Raw genomic sequence first — 24,732 nt, 5'->3', positions numbered from 1 at the left:
TTTCTCATTGCATTTAAAAATCAAAATCTGTATATTTTGTGAAATGGTGATGTCATCACACCACGTCCCGCACAGGAAAGACTAGAAGGGCTACAGCTACAGCACTGGGCATGCGCACATCAATACTGCGTCATTTAATGACTGTATTTGCATTATTGTAAGGGTATGTTTAGGGCAGGGGTGTCCGACCTGCTCCTGGAGAGCTACCGTCCTGCAGATTTCAGTTCCAACCCTGCTCCAGCACACCTGTCTGTAATTATTTAGCATGTTCAGGTGTGTTTGATTGAGATTGGAGCTAAAATCTGCAGGGTGGTAGCTCTCCAGGACCAGGGTTGGACACCCCTTGTTTAGGGTGTAGGCGTTAATAAAACACATCTGGTAAGTAGCACATTTATTTATTGTTATTTTATTGTGAGATTTTGTCTCACTTCCTACCATTGCTGTACCCCTTCTAGCCACAACTCTTCTTCTCTGTTTTTAGTGCATCTCTGTGGCAGAATTACAGCGCCACACACTGGCCTGGCATGTGTACTACATCGTTTTGAGTCGGTTTCATTGCTCTCGTGTGTATGCAGATATTTCTTGTGACGAGGGGAAAAAAGATCAGATAGGGAAAGCTCTGGCTTCGTGTGGACGGGGACTAAATGTCTTTTCAGTTGATTTCATCGAAGGCCTGGTCCACACGTACACAGGTATTTTTATAACCAGAGTTTTTCCTCCTCCATCGCGTCCACAAAAGCATGGTTTAAAATAAAAATCTCTGTCCACATGAAAACGCAAAACCACGCTATGATTGGCTGCCTGATTTCCACATGGGTCCCATCCACAGCACTGATGCACTGAGGGATGCCATGGGCTCAGAGAAACCCTTCTACAAGTTCCTTTACTGGACTCAGTGACAGGTAACTGTACACACACAGGGGCAGGTCCCAAGTGGACTGAAGCTTCACACACTTGCCTTACTCTTTTGTATTCTTGCATTCTGGCGCCTCTGTTCTGCAATACAATGAGATGACTGCGCATGGATCTGTATACATGTGATAAGCGCTGTTAGCCGTTATTAAAAGCTACATCCGCCATTGCATAGACTCGACTAAGGAGAGAACGGCGCACACTTCAACTTCACAAGCCGATCTCCGGTTTCATCATCTACACGACAACACTGCAACTGGAGTTTCTAAAAATCACCCTAGCTGGAGTTTTCAAAACCGGAGTGGTTTCTGTAACCGGAGACTGCGTTTGCGTGTGGACGAACAGCCAAACCGTGTAGAAAAAGCTGCGGTTTTGAAAATACCCGTGTTCGTGTGGAAAGGGCCTAAAGCTGTGGCTGAAGTCAGTTGTAGTTCTTGTGTTTCTCTTTCCTTCAGTGATTCTGCTCATTATCATCAGGTGTCTTCAATAATCAAACAATCATCACTCAATGAACCACTTAAGTATCTTATTAACTCTAACACTGCTTCAGTGTTACTTTAACACCTGCGGGTGATTCCCATATGAGCAGTGTTAATTCAACACCGGGGAATTTACTGTGCATCCACAACAACAACAACAACAACATCCATTATAAAAGCACTCCATCTGGCTCCAGGGGTTACTAAAGGCCTTCTGAAGCAAAGCCTTGCGTGAGAAAAATATCCATATTTAAAAATGTATTAACTAAAATAACTATATTCTGCCTGCATATGCATCCTTCTATGGCGAAAGAGTGACCTTTGACCCGACACATGACATGACCAACACAGAAGCTCAGAGGATAGAGAGAAACAAAACACCGGTCATGAATTAGAGTCTAAAACAAGCATTTTTAAAGAGAAATGTGGGAGGATTTTGATATCAGAGAAGAGGAGCTTGAGTTTGTTGCCCAGACCCATTAGTCTGAACCGTGAGGCATCAAAGCTTCTCCTGCATCATACGCAAATATCTCCTTTTGTGTTACAACAAATAAAGAAGGTCATTCTGCAGATTCAGTGACATAAGAAAGTGCTTGATGTGTGTGTTTGTGTGTTTCTGTGTCTATTTCTGAGAGTTGACTAGTTTTACCTGTGACGTCAAGCTGAGCTCCAGGAATCCCCGTCCATCTTCCATCCTCACTGTGTGTAGTAAATCTGCAGTAGTAGACGTGTTTATCAGCTTCTGTTACAGCCGTCAAAGTGAGACTGGAAGTGTGTTTATCTTTACTGACACACTGAACTCTTCCTCTCTTCTCTGGATCTGAACACAGATTAGGTGGATCTACAACACCTACAACAGGTTTGGTCCAGAAAATTTTTTTGAGCTCATAACTCTGAGGATATGTTGCAGTGCAGGATATTGTCACTGATGATCCCTTTAATGCACAAACATATGAAGAGCTGTAATTCACTCCCCAACCCCGCTGACCATCAACCACTGAAACACAGACATGAGGAATGAAGAGGCTTTCATGTGTTTTAGAGCAATATACAAAAATATCTGTTCACTTTTGAGCATTTCTCTGTTATCTGACAGCAAAACACTCATGTCCGTTTATAAGTGTGAAGAGCTCAATCATCTTTAGTTCAAATATCTGTATCTCACCCGCAGTCATGATCACTACGATCAGAGGAAGAGACTTTATGAGAGACGACACCATAGTGACTTCTGCAATCAGAAAACGGACAATTACGACATTATGAGCATCATCGACACACAACATCACAAACTCTGTTTGACAGATGAAGCACACGATGATCTGAGAATAATCCACGGCTCATTGAAGGCTTGACGTGAACTGATGAAGTTTCTCATGTCAGGCCTCGTGTGTCTAAAGAGCTTCACACAATATTTACATCTACAGCAGAGATTGAGCTTCTGGAGTCCGAATCACTTCATCAAACCAGCATTCACCAACAACAGTTTTACAAATATCACTCGTAGCTGAACTGAATTATTATAAATAATGTTTAAAATGGTCTTACCGCTCTGCAGTGTCGATGTGTCAGTGTCAACGCCCAAAAGAGAAAAACATCCGCAGTTTAAGCGTCAAACGCCTTGTTTTCACACTTTATAAAGAGCAGCTAAAAATGTCGGCCTTGCTCTTCCTGTTATGAGCGACCGCCATCTCAAGTACACAAGATCAACTGGAGAAGAAAGTTAATATCTGCAGATGTCAAACACACGTCAAGCTTAATCTCTGTGGAGATCACTGTTGTTAAATCTGTGTGAGAGAATATGTGAAAGATGTTTGCTTTGAGAAAGAACAGTGTAAAGATGCTCATCACGGCTCAGGAGCGTCTGAGCAGCATCTCTACAGCTCTTAGTGTCACTTCCTCTTTCTCACACAAACTCTGTGCTCAACACATGAAGCGGTGGACGACACACACACAGTCATAACCATCAGCAACTACATTGTGTGTAAGTGGGTCAGTGCCAGTTTCTGACAGAACACTCAAGCTCTCAGATACCAGACCGACGACAGATACAGGAAGAACAGTTTTAATGGTCTTAAAAACACTACATTACTAACAGATCTATTTAATAACTCCCAAAAATGGCCAGTGGTGCTCACAGCAGAGCCAAATGACCTCCAGCTGCTCCTCTGTGGATCTATGGGTGGAGGGATGGAGTTATGGGTCGGTTAGGGTGTGGTTGGACCGTCTAGCTCCACCCTTTACACCCACATCACATCCAGAGGGGAGGAGCTGGACGTCTCGCTCCACCCGTGGCTCTGCAGTGAGCAGCCTCTCAAAATGGAGGAATTACATCCATTACTCAAATCTTTTCTGCTCTTCCATTGACTTTACTGTCATCTAGTGGTCAAAAACATGAAGTACACTTTACAGCCATTACAGCAGCTGCTTTTATGTCTGATTCTTAGATATGTTGATTTTATAAGTAATAAAAGTGACCAAAGTTGTATTTTTCTCCTGTATTGTTCACTAGTGTTAGGAGAAGCTGATGGGTGAACAGGAAGTAATGTGAATTATAAAGATAATGTATAAAAAAATGCACATACTCTATATACAATTAATCGAGCTTTACGGTCGGGATGGGAAATGAACACTTGCCGAACGCTGGCACTTTTTGGACAATAGCTGGTTATTTTGCTTCATCTATCAGTCAATGTGTCGCCAATCCTACATCTCAGATTATCCTTTGACCAACAAATGCACAAAAGACACAGTGTGAACACAAATCAAACACACTGACTTGTTTTAGCGGCTTCAACATAACAGAACTTGAACCAAGAACATCTAAGTCCACTTTTGAGGCCAAAGAAAAAACAAAAACATTTCATTTGGACTCAAAACCAAATGAGTGACGGTACAATCTGTTTATTTTATCTGTTTATTTTATGTTCATTGGATGATATCAGGAACAATGAGGTTTAAGAGCAAATATTACACAATAAGCAAAAACACATTTAATGGTTACATATTCATATAAAATAGGATCATGACACACTTCAGAAACATCACTGTAACGCTTTGGAGGCGAGTAAATGATGGCAAAATGTTAGTTGTAAATGTGGTCATTTTGTTCTGAAAGTTAAAAATACTGGAGGTGAAAATGAATCTTAGTGACTTGATGCTCAGTTTTTTCCTGATTTGCATAAAACACAACTAAGATGATCAGACACTGGAACTTAAAGGTAGGGTAGGTAAGATTTGGGTAAAAAACTTTTTTTCCAAATTTGTTTAAACTTTCTTTATATATCAATATATAATTAAAATGTAAGTACTCTGAAAAAGAAAGTATAAAAATTGAGTGTCTGTAGACCTCTCACGACTGTTTTAAAGACAGCTCATTATTTCCATTCACTCCACCTTCTCCCTTCTGGGCTCTTTCCAAAGCCACGCCCCCAAAACACATGAACGCGCTACGCCGACCGCGATCAGCTGGAAGACGCATTATTTACCTGAGACGAGCGGAGAAGAAGTGCATGTAGTGACATCATGTCAGAATCACATGTAATAAAAAATCTAACTTTATCATTATGAATATAAACAAATAAGATGTATTTTAGTACTCACTATCAAGCTAGAATAACGATACTGGTAAAGTTTAAAATACACACACAACACAGTGTCTACGACACACACAGATACAAGATAAAAACATCAACATAAACATTGGTTGAGTATATAAAAACAAACCAAGGGCCGAAATAAACGTGCAGGTAAAGTTCCCGGTGAACATGGTAAAAGAGTTTAGACAGAGGGTAGTAGCTAACTTAGTTCTAAAAAAAGTTCCTGGATGCGGTGTACTAGCTTTTACAAATGCATTTTGTTATCTAAAGTTACATTTTGCGCAATTCAACACGACAGCGATCAACTTGAGCTAAGCATATTGAGTATTTATCATCTCTACTAATGGTTCGCTAGGTGTATAACATTGTAACTTTATGCTAAGTAATGTTATATTAGCTATATAAGGCAGCTACGTGTGCTAGTGAGACATGCTTCATGAAAACATAAACCAAAAAATTGTATAATCAAAATGAAAGATTACCTGTCCAGCAGAAATACAGCCTCTTGAACTCCTCAAATCAAACGGGTGCGCCAGAGTTGCCAGGTTTTCACAACAAAATCTGCCCAATTGCTACTCAAAACTAGCCCAAAACAAGCCCAATCGTGTTTCTCCGGTAAAAATCGCGTTTGGGGGGTAAAATATGTGTCTTTTTGGTAGGGCTGCCTGCTAAAATTCGCAAATCCCGGGGCAAAATATCACATAATTGGGGTCGCTTCAACCCGCGGACATGAAAAACAGCCCGCGGCAACAGTGTTTGAAGTAGCCCGACTTGGCAACACTGGGGCGCATGTGGGCAAATCCTGAGCAAAAGCGGTGGTAGCCATGGTAGCGAGAGAGAGTGACAGTCGCCCAAGCCAATCACTTAATTCGGCCCGAACGAAAATAATGAGCGGTGTTTATTGCAGATTAAAAAGTCTAGAGTCACTCGATTTTTATACTCTCTTCTTCAGAGTACTTACATTTTAATTATGTATTGACATATAAAGAAAGTTTAAACAAATTTGGACAAAAGTGTTTTAGATCATTCTTACCTACCCTACCTTTAATACTCACAAACAATGGAAATAATATTACAGATAAGTCCAGGTAAAACACAAACTGTGCTGGAGTGTGATGAAGACCGAACACAAGGAAGATTTCCTCAATTCTGTTTCTCAAACCAGTGTTTTGTCTCTGTCAGTTTCTTTCTGTTGTTTGCCTCAAATTGTTCTGGAAAGTCTTGAGGATTTTCCCGCGCTGTGGGCGGAGCAACGGCGACAGGCGTTAATCTGATTGGTGTTCAGACCCTGCAGTGTCTTAATCCTGTTTGATTGGTTATTTTTTTACTGCTATGTACAATAACAAAATGAGAATTTATTAATTTAAAACTATTAATATGAATAATTCACTATTCTGGTTCGCTGTGTTTTTCTATTTGGTCCAGTCTCACTAATCTAATTCATCACTTCTTTGTGTGAAGTGTGACTGATATCCTCTAGATGGCAGTCTGGACACACACATGAAATATATCAGTTATAATATCAGTTATAATGTGAAATACACACAGCAGCTACGAGAGAAATGTTTATTTGAGATGTTGGTATTTTAAACACTACAAAAATGATTATGTTCCTCTTGTAAAGATTCAGCAGAAGAAAATCCAGTCAACAGAGCCGTCAGACATGACAGAAACTAGAGACTTTAACACAATCAGTTCCAGATTACTGAGATTAACATCAAAATACTGCTTAGCTGGGATATTAACATACACACATTTCATTTTAATGTGAAGCTGACACTAAAGTATTGACTTAATGTTGCTGTGATCTTATTTTAAATATTTGAATTGCACAAGTTTTCTCCTAAAAAAACATTTGCATATGCAGCACAAACATAAAATATAAAATGGAGGCTAAAATATAGATATGCAAGACTAATACACACAAAAAAAAAACAATTCTGCAAACTCTTATGAGCTCAATTGCAATATACAGAGTTGAAGAAAGCAGAATGTGACTGATAATGATGTCGATGAGCTGCTGATGATGGATGGTCAGTTTCTGAGGAGCATCGGTCAGCAGTGATGCAGTGAGGAGAGTTTAATGTGGATCTGCTGAAGTCACTGCTAGAGTCTCATATTCAGAAGATCTGGACTGAAGCTCAAGAGCCGTGTAGGTGTCGTCAGGAGCTCTGGACTGAACACCCTGTGAGAGACAGATCAACAAACAGCCTGTTTATGTGTGGATCTGCTGAATCTGACTGAGGAAGTGTTTGAGACGTTTACTGACTGGGATTGTGCTGTAAATGTCGGCAGATGTTCTGGACGCTGGATCCAGAGCTGTGTATGTCTCATCACTCGCGTCAGCCGTCTAGAGAGAGACATTTATACACTGATATTGCTTCATACACACTATTGTGTTCATAGTTCACACAATCACACTGTATTGCAGTTGTAGATGGAGGTGTGTGTTTGCCGACTCGCCTGCTTTTGATTCACGTCTGCAGTTCCTCCTTCTCTCCTCTTCTTCCTCCTGAAAACAGAGAGAAAACTATATTTACAACGAAAAGGCTTGAAATAGAGTAAGTTTACTTTAGATGTGAGATTGATGTTTGTTTAGTGTGCAGAAAAACTTCACACACTTTATGAACACAATGATGATGATGATGATGATGATGACGATGACGATGGAGATGAAGATGAAGATCAATCCCACCGAGACCACAGGAACTGTGTGCAGAGCAAGGTTATTAAAGTTTTGCATTTTTAAATTAGTTTTTATTTTATTATCGTTTTCAATGTTGCTACAAATTTCAGTTTAGTTTTATAAATTGTTTTGCTAGTTTTAGTTTAGTTTTTATTTTGTGATCACATTTCTATTTAGTTTTTATATATTTCGTTTCAGTTTTAGGTTTAGTAATTTTAGTTTAGCAGAGTTATCAGAACGAAGTGTAGAGACCAAATCAAGATTTTTTATTTCAGCAAAGTTTAATGTTTGCACAGATTAGAGTGTACTCTTGTGCAGACATCTTAATAATAAAAATAAAATAATGGAATACAGATTCTTTTGTTTAATGCCTTGTCAGTATCTAAGGCTATATTCATGACAAAAATTAAAAAAAATTTTTTAAATCAACTCATGGTAAAAAAAATCCAAAACCTTTTCATGCATAATCTTACAAGATAATTCCTTAAGTGAAATAACTTGATAAAAGAGCATTCTTGTTTTAACCCAGGACAGTCCAACAAAATATGTTTAACGGAGAGGGGAATCTGACAAAACATGCATAAAGTTGGGTCTTCACCTTTAAGCAAACAAGCTTGAGTCGAACTATGACCTATAAGACAAACAATGGTCTGAGATTGAACAAAAAAATAAATAAATGCAACGTAAAAATATAAAAGTAAAAATTATAAATTCCAGACGAACTCATTCATATTAAAGATGAAATATTGTTAAACAATTAAAAGCTTATTTTAATTTCTTCAGTAGTACAATGTAGGCTAGCAGCGTGACCACAGCTAAAGTCATCTGACTACAGCCAACACAAATTGTTGTGAAGACAGTGTGATTAAATAATGAAGTGTATGCTGTGTGTGTGAGAGTGAGTGAGTGTGTGTGTGGGTATGTGTGTGTCCTGGTATTCCCTACTTTGTGGGGAAATGTCTCCACATGGATGATAATATTATTAGTAGTAAATGATTTGTAATAACAATGATAACACCTCTGAGCCTGTCAATATTATGCGAACATGAAATCTCAAAGACACAGTAGCACTTGCTACTATAGTTGCTGTTGCACCTGCGTCTCTCTCGTCGCGTATGAAACGGCATTCAAGCAGTGAGCTTAAGTTAAAAGACGTTCAACGTGCATCTCATTACCTTGTGTCATTTCCCATTTCACTGCCACGATGACGTCTGTTTTTGACGTGTTCTGTACGTCCGATATAGACGCTCATGGAACCTCAAGGTTAAAAACAAGTTCAAATGTGCTCATTGTGGACATATTTTCCATTTGTAATTGCAAAGCAACTCACAGATTTTTGAGAATTTAAGCTTTCAAATAATACCTATAATGATGGCCTACTTTAAAACTTGGTTTGAATAAATAGGCTATATTGATGTTTATCAAACACATAAGCTAATTTATTATTAATTTTATAATTTATTTATTTTGATGGCTGATTGGTTTATGGTTTATGATTTATTTCCAATTAACTTGTTTATAATGAGTTCACTGCTTTCATTAAAACAGTCTTACGGCCCACCAGTTGAGAAACACTGATCTAAAGAACCTTTTGTGCAGCTGAAAGGCTCTGTGGGTGTTAAAGGTTATTCAACCATCAAAGCCAATAAAGAACTTTTATATTTAGGAATAATATAATATATTATTTGTATGTTTGTATGTAACCAGACAAACGTTTTAGCCACTGGATTGACAGCCTGAGAGTGAATAAACATCCACTCACACTCTTCACTGATGGTGACAGCAGGAGAGGGCAGATGTTCATGTCCTCTGACGGCACAGCTGTAACTGCCAGAATCACTGCGGACGGGCTGAAGCTGCAGGATATCGCTGTGGAAGTTTAAAGCCTGTCCATTTTTGTACCAGATGAATCTGTCTGTCAGATAGCAGGTCGTTCTACATGTCAGATCGACCGTTTCTTTCTCCAGCACCAGCTGTAGAGCCTGAACCTGAAGGGCTGGAGGACACAAATCTTTATAAACATGTCCTAAAACTACTAACTTTGGGTTACATAAATAATGGAAATGAAGGACGGAATTGGATTACCAGAAACATGAAGATGAATTCCTTTGTTACCAATCCATTTTTGTCCTTCAGCTGCAGTTATTAATCTAAAACAATATGCTCTTGTGTCATGTTCAGTGACGTTGTGCAGTCTGAGGATTGCAGTTTTGTTTTGTCTGTCTTCAATGTATTCAACCCTGTCTTTATACTCGTGATATTCTTTTAAACTTATTATATCTTCTGGTCTGTTCAGTTTCTCACACTTTATCCAAAATGTATCTTTGAGATTATATTTCTGAGGGAATCTGTATCTGCATGACATGTTCACTGAGGATCCTCTGAGAGCACATATTGATTCAGTTTCATAAGTCACATTCCACTTTTCTCCAAAAACTCCTGCAACACAAAATAAAATAAAAGTAGCAAAGCTTGAGTTATTTGTAAAAAATCAATACTATGAACAATTTGTTGCTGGAGAGATGACACATACACAAACACACACACACACACACACACACATATTGAGGTTTTTGCTGTTGTAGAAAAGCAGAAATTATCACGCTGACACTGAACTGTGAAAAACAAACACATCAACCATTTAACGGTGCGGTGGCCATTTCAGACACTCTGTTAACATGCAAAATGACTGACAGGCTGAAACTGTTTCTGATTGGTGGACCATGGATACTTAATTAAGTTAATTCATGATTACAAAACACAAAAAATAGTCACTTATAGCACCCTTAAAATGACATATAAATGGCAATAACTGTGACTCACCATAAATCATGAGCAGAAAGATGAGACGAAGAGTCATTCTGAACTTCATCACCAGTATAACAATCAAAAACCTAACACACAACATTACAGTTAAGTGCAGTGTATGCAACAATCACTGATAATCTGTGTTAGAATAAGATACCATGTGTCAGAAAACATAAACACACACATCCACTTCATGATCAAAAGCGATCAGATAATATTTAATCTTGTGATTCTTGCTGGTGTTAAAGACTAGAAATAAAGCTGCTAAAAAGGTTTGTTATTGTCTTTGGTTGGTAGAAAGGAATAATTCTTTAATACCCAAACGCTGCTCAGAAACCGTTTGGCTGACTCAACACCCCAGCGTCTGAAGAGATAAGGACTGGTGTGAACATGTGAAACTGCTAGACTGTGGTTACAATGAACACTGATCGCATGTTAAGAGTCCGTCTCAAACAAGCCTAAACCTTTTCTTCTGGACTTTACATTTTCCTCCATTTGTCTTTTCTCATTGTAACATCAGATTATTGTGTCTTTAGCGTTCTAGTGGTAAAGGTCAACACAAACACCAACAATTAATGAGAGCTTTTCAGTTTCTTACAATGTCCAGCTGACCTGCCACCAAATCAAATTCATCATAATATTAAATCTCTACATGTTTGCGTAATTGAAATTAAACAGTTCTGTGTCTCCTGAACTTATTTACCAAACTTAAAGTGGCAGCGTCACCATTTGTACAGAGATGGCACTGATACAAACCTCTTCTCAAACCACTCAGAGTAAAATAAACCTGTTCCTTAAAATGACTCCTAATCATGATCAGAGGTTTTTAAAGTAGTTACGTTCTGGATCATTTCTTTTCATCATGGTATTTCTAAAGAAATATAATTTTATCATAATTTTACTGATTTGACAGCAGTATTGCATGCATTTCACGCCGTGGTTTCTCGGCCCGCCGTCTCAGAGGATGTGTTAAAGCGGACATGAGGCTGTGATATTAGAGCCTATTCTGCCCTAATGAAAACCTAATTTTGGGTAAATACATCTTTATTGATTAATGTGTGTCCATACTCTTGTTTTCTCTACAAATGAAATAGCAGTATAGTATACATAAACCGGAAATTGTAACACATGAGCCCGCAAAAAAAATCCTGAACGCACGCAATAGTTTCTGCATATATTATATATATTATATATATATATATTTTTTTTTTTGCAAAGGTCCCTTTGGGGCATCCATAGTTTTTTGTTTATTTGATTGTTTGTGTGTCCTCATTGCAAACAGTAAGGATATCAAATGGGTGTTCACTAAGGTCCTGTATGAAAATATATTGTCTCAATGGCTAATATAAATTTCTTCTATTTCACACCCCTACATTTTACAAACTCTTAATCAAATAATACATAAATCTCTCTTACCTTGTTCACCGTGGCTTTCTTCACTGGTACTCAAAGAGCAAATGGTGAGCTTGAAGACTGAACCGACGTGTTAAACTGAACACTTCCTGTTTCTATGCAAATGAGTCTCAACTTAAGCTTGGAACATAATCTGCAAGAATAAAGAAATTTGTTCGTTTTCTCGAGGTGGCAAGAGCAAGAACAAAGTTCGTTCTGGCCAGGACATTCCATACCTCACGAGAAAAGCAGGTGCCGAACATCTCCGTTTCTCCGCATTAACCCCGCTCACTATAAAATTCTGACCAATCACACAATAGTTCTCGGACACCCACAAGAAAAAAGTTCTGCTCAGACGATGTGTCGAGAACGAGCTGCGAGAACTCCCAAACCAGGGCTCAGAGAACAAAATTACGTCATTTTGTTCTCGCAGCCCTGGGAGCGAGAACTTTTTTCTCTGTTCTCGCAGAGTATGTTGCAGCCTTTAAGGTGTGGTCGATTATAATTTCACTTTTTTAACTTTAGTTAGTGTGTAATGTTGCTGTTTCAAAAAAGAATTGTGCGCAAATCCAATAAACTTTTAAGCATTTAACTCGGTGAACAAGGATCTGCACACTGCTGTTGCTGCTCCCAAAGATTTATTTATAACGTTTCAACCCAAAGGGTCTTCGTCAGGCAAACAACAAGTACAAAAAGGTATCATTTGTATCAGTGTGAACCATCACACCTGACCTCATTAGTGAAACAATTACCCAATCATCCAATGTAGCATCAAAAAGAGAAGAAAAAAAAAGATTTAACAATTAAGCATAAATCAACAGAAAAATAAATGGAATAAATAACAAACCCAAATAACCAATATAATATGAACAAAATATGATGAGATATATAAAAAAAAATATATATATATATATATATATATACAAATATTAACAGATAAATGGGAAATATATATATATTATATATATATATATATATATATCATATTTTGTTCATATTATATTGGTTATTTGGGTTTGTTATTTATTCCATTTATTTTTCTGTTGATTTATGCTTAATTGTTACATTTTTTTCTCTCTCTCTCTTTGGCGCTACATTGGATGATTGGGTAATTAGTTCACTATTGAGGTCAGGTGTGATGGTTCACACTGATACAAATTATACCTTTCTTTTTGTGCTTGTTGTTTGCCTGACGAAGACCCTTTGGGTTGAAACGTTGTCTTTTTTAATAAATCTTTGGGAGCAGCAACAGCAGTGAACAGATTCTTGTTCACATTTACATTTACATTTAGCAGACACTTTTATCCAAAGCGACTTACAAATGAGGGCAATAGAAGCAGCTAGAACAGTCAAGGGCAACAATATGCAAGTGCTGTAACAAGTCTCAGTTAATCTAGCACAGAACAGATTTTTTTAATTTTTTTTATAAATTAGACAGACAGACAATGAATAGAATGAAAAGTGCTATTCTTGATTGTTCACCGAGTTAATGTTGCTGTTTGAGCATAAACAACATCTGCCAAGTTACAACGCTCAAAGTTCAATGCAAAGGGAGATATTTTCTCTTAAAGAAAGACTACAAACGGCTGGTAGGGACTACAAAGAGCAATAATGTGTGAAGCTGGTAATGCTGTTTGTGGAGTTGTGTAATCCTCCTCTGCAGAGATTTTCAGAGATTTAATGTCTTCTTTTATCTTCAGTTGTTTTCATCTTATGGTGCGTTCACACCTGACGTGAATGAAGCGTTAAGTGCGAGTGATTAACAAGTCAATGCAAAGACGCGGGTAGACATTCTGTGGCGCAATTTGCACGAATGATAGTGCAAATTGAGCGTTTTGGGCGTTTGACTCGCGAAACGCGCATTTTTAAAAATCTGACCTTTGGTGGATATTCGTGGCGTGTTAACCAATCAGGAGCTTGCTCTAGTAGTGACAATAATGAGGACAAAATCATATGTGGACTGGAGCTGTACAATACATCTTCGTACTTTATAGAAACAGGAATGAAAAGGATCGTGCTTGGAAGAAAGTGAGTGAGGAGGTTGGACAGTCTGGTAAGTTGTAAAAAGCGCTCTTTACTCAATTTGAGCTATATATATATTGTATATATTTAAATTAAAAATTAGCTCAATAGGGAATTATGGGCATTAATATTTAGGGATTTATGATTAATCATAACGGGTTATAATCTAATCACAAATCTCCAAAATCACCCAAAAGGGGAATACCTAACCTCAGTATTTTATGCAATGTATAATATATATATGGTTAACAACAATTTATTGTAATTAACTACAGATATATCTATATTAAATAATCACAGAATAACCTAGGGAGCTGATTCAAAATTCCTCTCCGTTCCGTTTAAAGAACGAGCGGAGATTCCTTATCCACTCACCCGGTCTATTCTTCCTTCCCAATTTTCGAGAAGTTTATCCCTCTGGCCACAAAGGACAAACTTTCCGAGTTATGGTATTAATTAAAGCATTCAACGATGCTTATAAGAGCTCGTAGCTTAGATCTGACATTAAAGGGACTCGTGTTCCGTGAGCAAAACAATGACAATCAAAACGTGAATATCATGGTTTTAATAAAGATTAATACTACGATTACATATGACTACATAAAGAATACATGTATTTACAGAATAGTGGAAAGTAAAGAGGAGGATGAGGGGAAGGGAAAGGAAAGGAAGGGTATGATCGTGTCCGATCCGACACCTTCCCAGACAAAACCATTGGAGCCAGCAAGAACTATATCACCTTAAACAGGGGTACAATCTTAAAACGCATCTAAATTTCGGTAGAATTGATACTTGCATGGTTTCTTGGTGTTGTGTAAAGCAAGATGTGTGCGTTGGCGTTTCTCAGAGTGTTTGTGCACTGAAGCGTTCTCTCCGTTTGGTTCTTCCAGAGCTTCGTTGGTCCGCGGGACTTTTAAAGGTGTTTGGGAAGGGAGCGTCTTGGAAGGGAAAGTTCATCTCGTCCAGCTAAGTGCGTCCGCTGACTGCGTCGCGGAGCGCGTCGATCTTCAAAGGAAACATCGACCTGCGAGCCGCGCTGATGAGATGGGAGGAAAAGAAAATTTGTCTCGTCGAGATCCTTGCAAGTTGACTGAGCAACAAATGTGCTGGTGTTACTGTCTTTTGAAGTCCATTAATTACGCCCATTTTCCCTGAGACGACCAATCGTTGGTGTGAATTTCAGGCGGGAGAGACTTTCTTTGTTCGGACTTTATTACTCAATGGAATGTTCTTGCTGGAAGCCAGAATTAGTAAAGTTTCACTCCAAAGACCTAACCATACTAGTGGTACATCTCATAATCATATACTTTGTACCATTGACTAAGACAAAGAAAAAGGAACATTTAGACATCAGACATGCCTTGGTTTGCAGACATGAAGGCAGTGCATCTTCTATACAGAGCAATTTGGAGCGTTTAAGATAGCTCTTACATCACGCAAGCATAAGAAATATAGGGAGCATGCATACACTTAAGAAATCATCATATATGTAATTTCTGGGATAGTTTAATTAGAGCCTAAATAGAGGGGAATGCTTGTGTGTGTGTGTGTGTGTGTGTGTGTGTGTGTGTGTGTGTGTGTGTGTGTGTGTGTGTGTGTGTGTGTGTGTGTGTGTGTGTGTGTGTGTGTGTGTGTGTGTGTGTGTGTGTGTGTGTGTGTGTGTGTGTGTGTGTGTGTTGTGTTAGAGTCAACCCCCGGCCATTCCAGACTGAAGGGTGAGGGAACTGTCCTGGCTGATTAGAATCTGATTGAAGTTCAGAAAGGGCCATCAACTATCTTCTGGTCACACTCTAACTGGTCATTAAACAGTCGGAGGAGCAATTTAAACTCAGACTTTTTGGAGCCATTGGAGCAGGAATTTAATTCTCACCACTTTGATCCTAGTTGAGAGACACCCCAGACGCTACAATATATATATATATATATATATATATATATATATATATATATATATATATATATGAGACTACAAGCTAGCTAAAGCCAGCAAATTGAGCTTATTCGCCGTATTTTAAAACAATACATATCAGCCATTTCACAACAAGACTGCAGCTGCCTGGCAGAAGCCCCTTTCAAATTTCTAGTCTGTTGTGAAGTGAATGTCACACGTGAATGAAGCGAGTAAACTCAAAATGTTCAACCGTCCAACTATGCGCAAATAGCACGATTTATTTGCGCACGTCGCGTCTGGTGTGAACACACAAGTAAGGGAGTGGGAGCTACATGTAGTTCTTGTGTTTCTCTGTCCCTCAGCGATTCTGCTCATTATCATCAGGTGTTCATCATTAATGCTCAATCATCGTTAACAACCGATCTTAGAAGTGCGTCGCATCAGAAGTCACAGACTCTGCGTCGTACCAGACAGCGTGAGATGAACAAGCGGACGTCTTTCCACGGTAACCAACTTCTCTCAATAAACTCAATTAACTCCTCGCTATGCAGACCAACACACAATACTGACGTGCCGTTTCTTTCAACCCTCTTGTGAAATAGACCTCGCCCTTATACATATTTCCGCTAATTAATTTACTCCACCCTTTTCGTTTTAAAGTGACAGTGAAAGTAAATCCTATTTTCTGTGCTGTTACACAGTTTCCTCAAATGAAATGAGTTAGCTTAACTTGTTGGGTTTTACAGTGTTTTTTTTTTACAGTTTATTTTTTGTAACTTACTAAAGACTCACTCACTCAAGAAATACCTGAAATTAACGGACAATCTTACACTATTTATTAACACTGGCAAATGGCAATACATTCTGTAAAGGTAAGTTTTGCCCACATCTGAGAAGGTGTCATGGCTCTCACCCCTAAGCCTGATATGTCATGTTCAGTGCCCTGGTGTTGATTTAGGTACAGGTAAATAAACCTTTATATATATTACTTTGCAAAATTACATTAATGCATTAATAACTAATTTACTTCAAATTTCTGCTTGGTATGTTGTTCACTCTCAGAAAAAAAGGTACAGTGGAGGTTCAATTTTGTTTCTTGGGGAACAAAACGTATAAATGTGCCTTTAAAGGTACCCAATTAGTCCTTAGGGTACAATTATACCATTGTTTTCCTCTACTTAGAGCAGGGGTAGGTAAGTTTGGTCCTAGAGAGTCACTGTCCTGCAGAGTTTGGCTCCAACTCTGAAAGAAACCCTCACCAGCCAGTAGCCTTAGCACAGTAAATTCCCCAGTAAATTCCCCGGTGTTGAATTAACATCGCTCTGTGTTCATATGGGAACCACCAGCAGGTGTTAAAGTAACACTGAAGCAGTGTTAGAGTTAATAAGATACTTAAGTGATTCATTGAGTGATGATTATTTGATTATTGAAGACACCTGATGATAATTTTATATGATAATAAATAATCAAAATTACTTACAAGACTGACTTAAATTCTGTCATTTGTCTGCAGTTTTTATTGAGAATGAACAGAGGTTTAGATGTTGATGATTTAAATATTTGGTCACCATAACAGTGTTTAGTTGGGCAGTTTGACTCTTGGCTTTGTGTGGTTTTAGTAACAATGTTAAAGGAGAACTCTGGGGATTTTTTAAGTTAATCTTGATCGTTATGACTTTGTGAGTACTGTCTATACAAAAAAAAAAAAAAACGAACCGGATTGGTGCTTGCAACACGGAGCTGTTACAGTTAATGCCCAGAGCTCCCACTCAGCTAACATGGCAGTTATGGGGGCATATACATATAACTTAGCCATTGTTTAAATTCACCTAAATAGTGTTTTAGATGGCTCGCTGTAGTCTCGCTCTGAAGTCCCGTGGGAACTCAGTTGTAGCCAGAAAAATGTAAATAGTCCAGGTGGGAGGAGCTGCAGAATCTCATTGGATAGCGCCATAAGCACCACAACCAACCAGAGCAAAGAAGAAGGTGAAGCCTTCGCCGTATCCTATCTGGTAGGCAAAACTTGAAACATATCTTCTTTTCTTAAGAATGACTTCAGTGCTGTTCTTTGTTCTTTTCTCAAAGAAAAGCTTAACTCCAAGTCTTTGAGAGTCGCGTCCAAAGCCGGTTCAAAAGACAGCTGTTTGTCAGCTACTGTGTTTACGAGTAGCACGCAGGACCTCTGCAACTCTGCCGTGCCCTCATTATGTTAAGCCCGCCCACCGACTCTACACACGCTGTGATTGGCCTGACCAGAGTTTGGTTTTTCCAGCTCTCAGGTCTACAGAGAGTTGCTAGACTACACTCACGGCAAAATATATTTTCTCCCGCTAGGGTGCGTTTAGATTTCTAGGCTAATAAAGTATGCAAACACTGCGTGAGCGTCACTGCGGGAAGCAGAAAGTGTCCGACTTCACGTCTCCGTTTGCATGCGACAACTCTCACCGATCGGTTACATCCAGCCACAGCTGATGTCAAATACTCCTTAACTCTAACACTGCTTCAGTGTTACTTTAACACCCTGCTTGTGGTTCCATTATGAACACAGAGCAGTGTTAATTCAACACCGGGTAATCCTGAAGACCTTGATGAGCTTGTTCGAATGTGTTTGAGCAGGGTTGGAGCTAAACTTTGCAGAAGAGTGGCCCTCTTAAAGCAGGATTGGACACCCCTTCCTTAAGAGAGCACCACAGTGACGGCCACTTGTACCTTAAAAGGTAAAATTTTGTGCTTTTTTTTGAGAAAGTGTATAAAATATTAAACATAAACTAAAATAGTCAGTAAAAAAAAAAGCTTGTTCTTATGTGAATTTCCATATACTTAGTCAACAGTTATTTTATATTTTCACACTGGCTTTGAAAAGTATTTAATGACTGAAGGTGAGGAGGGTTTAGTCTTTTGTGAATGAGGAACCCTTACCTTTACATTCTCATACACGGGGTCATGTCTGTCATGACGAGGGCTGGAACGATCCATCTTTGCCATTAAAAAACAAACAAACAGAAAAGACGTTATAAATAACTACTGTCTAAATACAACACGAGTCATGGTTTTCGGTTTTATCCGTTCAACTAATGATAACCAAATCCTTTTTTCTCACCTGAGACTCCGTTGTATCGTTTCTCTTGTTCATCCTCCTGCTTCTCCTTCAAAACCAATGAATAAATTACATAACTACGTATAGAATTAAGTTAAGTTCTTGTAGAAGTGTTGTTTTGTTAGTATTTTAATGCCAGCATCGTTGCCTATTTTCATGGCAAGTAAAAAAACTATAAAAGAACAAATTAAAAACCAATTTGAGGTTTTGAGAGGTCACAAAATCCTGCTTTTAGAGGGTATTTGACTCATGTCTGTATAGTTTCTCTCCACTGTGGGAGCATATATATTATTCCTGCAGGTGTCAGAGTTGAACTGGATGTTGGGAAATAAATAAATATGTTATAACCCAGTCAACACATGAGATCATGTGATGATCACAGTGGCATTACATCATTCTCATACTGTGATACTCACAGTGAGTAATATGTGAGCTCATTGTGAACTCAAAATGTTGAGCAGGTTGAGAGGAGGCGGTTCAAATATCGGTCACCGCGGGGACATTCTACTTCCTGTTTCTCAACACTATCACAGTGGTCTTCCATGGTGAGCTCAGACTGACTTTATTCCTGTCAGACGTCTACAGAAGCTCTTATTGAGAATTAACAGAGGTTTAGATGGTGAAGTTGTATTGGTGTGTCATCATTAGGGTGATTAGTGTATGGTGATTAGTGTGTGGTGATTAGTGGGCTTTAGTTGGGCTCTTGACCCTTAACTTTTTATATTATATTTTCTCTGGCTGTTGTAACTGTATTTGTTAGGCACATTTGTCATGACATAAGCATCTCCCAGTTTTATCATGCATTCTTTGAGGATTTTTTTATTATTATTATAACTCTGTTATTAAATGGTATGAGAGCCAGCAGTGTCACAATCATTTATGATGGATTTTAAATGCATAATATGACACTAACATTTTGAACTACTGTAAAAGTTAGACATGAAAAGACATCAAGAGTCAGCGTATGAATGTTAACAATGGTGACAATCCAAAGCTTCATGCTGCAATGCATGCTGGGTACCTAGTCTTTGTGCAGTGAGTGCATTTTGACCTCACATTGTGGCCATACATGAGCACACAGTGAGGGCGCTGTGAGGTTACACTTTTAGCTCGCTGTGACCTCACATTGTGACCACATCACAGGTATCTTGGGAGCTCATGGTGAGATCACTGAGAGATAAAATTGTTGACTTGGAAATGCAGTTAATTACCAGCTGAGGTTTGATTCTCCTTAAACCAGCTGAAGTTCAGAGCAGGAGGGTTTGAGTCACTGCTGCAGCTCAGAGTCACTGAATCTCCCTCCACTATTACAGACCGACTGACCGACACTGACGTATTTTGGGGGGAATCTAGATATCATCTTCGTTTGTTGTACATGTATAATGTATAATGTATAATGTGTATACTACACTGACTCGCTTTCCCTGAATTGAACTTGAAAAAATGTCATAAATGTTTTTATTTCATCTGGCATTGCACCAAATGATGATTGCATTTAAGCCACAAAACAACAGTTTAGATTTAGATTTTAAATGTTATTGTAAGTGAATTTAGCCAATTTTCTAACTTAAAAAAAATATGAATTTACAATTTTTATGAACCCTCCAAAAAGAATTGCACTCTGTTAAAACATCTATATTATAGTATCTATGTATTTAACTAGAATAAAGTTTAAGGGATGGTTGTCAGATCGTGTAGACACAGCTTCCTCCAGCAGGGGGCTGACGAGACCACACTAAACAGCCAAACTGCTCTCTGAATGGCTGGGTTTTAAGGTTAAAGATATACTGGCCACTCTCCTAACACTGAACTGCTGTTGTTTACAGACATAGACCTACTCACACTCTACACTGATGGTGACAGCAGGAGAGGGCAGATGTTCATGTCCTCTGACGGCACAGCTGTAACTGCCAGAATCACTGCGGACGGACTGAAGCTGCAGGATATCGCTGTGGAAGTTTAAAGCCTGTCCATTTTTGTACCAGATGAATCTGTCTGTCAGATTGCAGGTGGTTCTACATGTCAGATTGACCGTTTCTTTCTCCAGCACCAGCTGTAGAGCCTGAACCTGAAAGGCTGGAGGACACAAATCTTTCTAAACAGGTCCTAAATCTGTATCTGTATGTGCATGACATGTTCACTGAGGATCCTTTGAGAGAACATATTGATTTAGTTTCATAAGTCACATCCCACTTTTCACCAAAAACTCCTGCAACACATAGAAGATAAATGGTAACGTAGGAGTTTTGTGTAAATGCAGCTGAATAATATCTGTCACTTGTTGCTGGAGAGAGGACACTGTGTAAAAAGTCCTGCAGAAGGGTGTTGCAGAAAAGCATAAATGTTCATGCAGACACAGAACTGTGAAAAAGCGAACACACGCACCATTTAAAGGCACTTTAACCACATGCCCTCTCTCACCAAAGCCGAGCCTTCTGCATGTCGACCAACCCAATGTCAGTGAAAATGATTGACTTGCTGAGAATGTTTCTGATTGGTGAGGAAGAGTCATTCTGGCGCTCACCACCAGGGAAACCATCACAGCTCTATAAATAAACATAAATACACAGCCATTTCATACACTCCAAAACTAGCAATAAAGCTTCTGAAAATAGTTTTAGTTTTTGGTTAGTGCAAAAAGAACAATTCTTAAGTGATGCTCAGAAACAGTCCCAGCAAGCAATTTTGCACTCTACACTCTAAAAAGAGATGTGTTAAAAATGACACATGTTGTGTTAGTTTTAACACATGTAGTGAGTGTGCTCAGGGACAACACATGTTGTGTCAAATTTAACACGATAAATGTGTAAGTCATTTTAACACACTAATTGTGTCAGGTAATCACATACTCAGATGTAATTTTAAAAATAAAGTGAAACTACATTATTAAGCATTTAATCAATAGTCGAGTACAGAACGCATGTGCACACAAAGTACAATGTTTCAAACTCTATGACTCTATAAACTCAATTATTCACACTTCAACACCACATCGATGCTGCTTTTGAGAAAAGATCATGAAGAGATAACAGTTGATAGAGTTTGCGCTTTGAATTAAATTAAAATGTAGCAACTGATAAAACATTCTATATAAATAACTTATTTACTCAGGCCTGTTTGTTTGAGAACATAAACACTGCATACAATGCACAATGATGGTGTGTGTCGGTGCTTTATAACATGATGTGTTGAGAACAACACAACCAGATGTGTTAAAAATGTACACATGTTGTGTCAGTTTTAACACATGTAGTGTGTGTGCTCAGGGACAACACAAGTTGTGTAGATTTTAACACATATTGTGTGTGTGTGTTCTCAGGGACAACACATGTTGTGTAGATTTTAACACATGTAGTGTGTGTGCTCAGGGACAACACATGTTGTGTAGATTTTAACACATGTAGTGTGTGTGCTCAGGGACAACACATGTTGTGTAGATTTTAACACATGTTGTGTAGATTTTAACACATGTAGTGTGTGTGCTCAGGGACAACACATGTTGTGTAGATGTTAACACATGTAGTGTGTGTGCTCAGGGACAACACATGTTGCGTAAAATTTAACACACAACCTGTGTCGTTTTCTTTAACACATCTCCGTGTTACCTGTAACTCAACTAATGTGTTATTCCTCTTACACAGAAGTGTGTTGAAACCTTTTACACAATAATGTGTTATAGTTACACAACGTGTGTCAGATGTGTGTTACATGTTACTTCGTGTTTGGATGAACACTGACACGTATTGTTAACTTGTGTTTAGTCCATTGACGTTTAATAAAGAGTGTTTGACTGTTTATTGTATTACCTGGATGTTTTAGACATCATGAATCTACACACACCAGCTCTTATTGAGATGAACAGAGGTTTAGATGTTGATGGTTCATTGAATGTTTCATCTGAAGTCACCAGAATCGTGATCAGTGGCTCCTTTATTTGAGCTCTTTACCCTTTACTTGTCTTTTAATTCTCCTCTTTCTGCTGTAACTGCATTTTAATCAAATATGTTTGTTATGGCATGAAAGAAAACACGATCAGAAGTTTCCTGACCAAGTCATAATCTCAAGATCTGATCCAGTTTATGATTAAATGGATGGTGTACATTTACTTTATTTATGTGCTGTTAGCTATAAAAGTTTTGTGAAGTTAGTCCATGATGTCCAGCAGTGCAGTATGAATTTTTAAAAAAATACAAATTCAATGTTTTCAGAAAGTTTAGAGCTGCAGCAGATACTCGTCAAACACACACATCAAGAATCAGCTCATGAATCGCAACAATGGTGACAAACGCTTCATCCTGCAGTGCATGCTGGGAGTCATGGATGAGTTTTGTACTATGGTGACTCCCAGAATGCATTGCGGGATGAAGCTTTTGGTTTGTCACCATTATTGAGATTCATGAGCTGATTCTTGATATGTGTGTGTGCCTGTGTGACACCATAGACTAGAACATCCTATGTGCACTGTGTATCTAAAAACAAATGTGCAGATAATGACAACAAGATTATAAAATTATTATTAGCAGCGCAAAATATTTTTTACAGTGAAGTTTCAGATATCAAACACTTGCTTGAGCTCAGCAAATGTATGCGTTGATAACATTATCATCTGATCATCATTTTCTCATGGTTAGTTCTGCTGCTTCAAGTGTGCATAATAAACACACAGTCACAGCAAACAGAGAAAAACTGATGAGAAAGAGTCAAGGGTCAAGAGCTCAAATAAAGGAGCCACTGATCACGATTCTGGTGACTTCAGATGAAACATTCACTGAATCATCAACACAAATCCTGTTCATCTCAATAAGAGCTTCTGTCTGACAGAAATAAAGTCAGTCTGGTCAGTGATAACAAGTGAAAAGCGGAGAAAACATTTGAAAAACACATTGAAAAAGACATTGAAAAAGACATTGAAAAAGAGGCATGATGTGATTGGCTGCCAAAACACCCACTGCTGTTCATCCAGAGTAACATTTAACACACATTGTGTGTTATATCTACACAACATGTGTCAAAATACCATCAACACACTCAGTGTGTTGTTTTTTAACACATCTCTTTTTAGAGTGTGCTCAGAAACAGTCCCAGCAGCAATTCTGCGTTTAAAAGATGTCTAATAGCTGTCCAAACACAGCCCTGACGTCTAGGCTAAAACGAGGCAAAATTTGGGCTGTCAGTGAAATTTGAATTGATGTCTAACCATAGCCTAAGAATAGGGTCATCTAGAACATGAAGGTCATCTAGAACATGAAGGTCATCTAGAACGTGAAGGTCATCTAGAACATGGACATGTCAAAGAAATGAAACCAAACACCTTGCAATCACTGTTGAGTTTGCTTGCATGATGGAATATAACACATCTTGCAAAATATTTAGACTCAAATTACTAAATGCAACTAAATGCAAAGGTTATTTTTCTAGAACTGGGTAACTCATAGCCGGACTATATCGAGCCTATAGTTAACTGAGACTGTGAAATGATGGCTATTGCTTGCTGGGGTTTTAGTGACTCACCAACACCCAAATGAATGATAAGATCAGGGTGAAATGGAAGGTGTTGCACTGCCGAACTGTGGTCACATTTCTCATGCATGTTAACAATTAGTCTCAAGAAAGCTTAAGCCTTTTGCACTGGACTATGTCTATGGACTATGGACATTTGTCTTTTCTTTTTGCAACATCAGATTATTGTGTCTTTAGTGTTCCAACAGTCTGTCAGTCTGTCCAGCTGGAGACTGTGTACACTAACGTGACAACATGACCATTGCAAAACCATTTGTCCTTCATGTCAGATGATAAAACTGGGTCTCAGTTTACTGTTGAAGATCGACGCGATTGACGCTTCGCGCCAC

The 24,732-nt window shown here is 38.5% G+C and overlaps 2 protein-coding genes across 2 annotated transcripts in view; both read right to left on the bottom strand.

Moving 5' to 3' along the window:
- Positions 1-3,290, bottom strand: part of LOC307123064 (B-cell receptor CD22-like) — a 21,725-nt gene extending 18,435 nt beyond the window's left edge. The window contains exons 1-3 of the mRNA XM_079811452.1: positions 2,937-3,290; positions 2,557-2,619; positions 2,041-2,388 (exon numbers count right to left, since the gene is read on the bottom strand). Coding sequence (XP_079667578.1) covers positions 2,041-2,388; positions 2,557-2,611 — 403 coding nt within the window. The 5' untranslated portion in view covers positions 2,612-2,619; positions 2,937-3,290. The remainder of the gene's footprint in view (positions 1-2,040; positions 2,389-2,556; positions 2,620-2,936) is intronic.
- Positions 3,291-6,538: 3,248 nt separating this feature from the next.
- Positions 6,539-12,008, bottom strand: LOC307123063 (uncharacterized protein). Its single transcript, XM_079811451.1, has 7 exons — positions 10,497-12,008; positions 9,759-10,112; positions 9,436-9,669; positions 7,609-7,696; positions 7,451-7,499; positions 7,257-7,337; positions 6,539-7,172 (listed from the first exon to the last, which is right to left on the bottom strand). The coding sequence occupies exons 1-7, from the start codon at positions 10,579-10,581 to the stop codon at positions 7,068-7,070; spliced, it is 996 nt and encodes a 331-aa protein (XP_079667577.1). The 5' UTR covers positions 10,582-12,008; the 3' UTR covers positions 6,539-7,067.
- Positions 12,009-24,732: the final 12,724 nt, after the last annotated feature.

Source organism: Gobio gobio, assembly GCF_949357685.1.
Source record: "Gobio gobio genome assembly, chromosome: 3".
Taxonomy (NCBI): Eukaryota; Metazoa; Chordata; class Actinopteri; order Cypriniformes; family Gobionidae; genus Gobio; species Gobio gobio.
Note: the sequence above shows the minus strand (reverse complement) of the source record. Positions and strands in the feature narration are given on the sequence as shown.

Bases quoted from the DNA above. Each gene is read 5' to 3' on its own strand.
- LOC307123063 (XM_079811451.1), bottom strand. From the start codon at position 10,581: ATGTTGTGTGTTAGGTTTTTGATTGTTATACTGGTGATGAAGTTCAGA. The intron at 9,670-9,758 runs GTAATCCAATTC...TGTGTCCTCCAG, and splicing joins AATTCATCTTCATGTTTCTG to CCCTTCAGGTTCAGGCTCTA. The intron at 7,697-9,435 runs GTGAGTGGATGT...CTCTGCACACAG, and splicing joins TGTCACCATCAGTGAAGAGT to TTCCTGTGGTCTCGGTGGGA.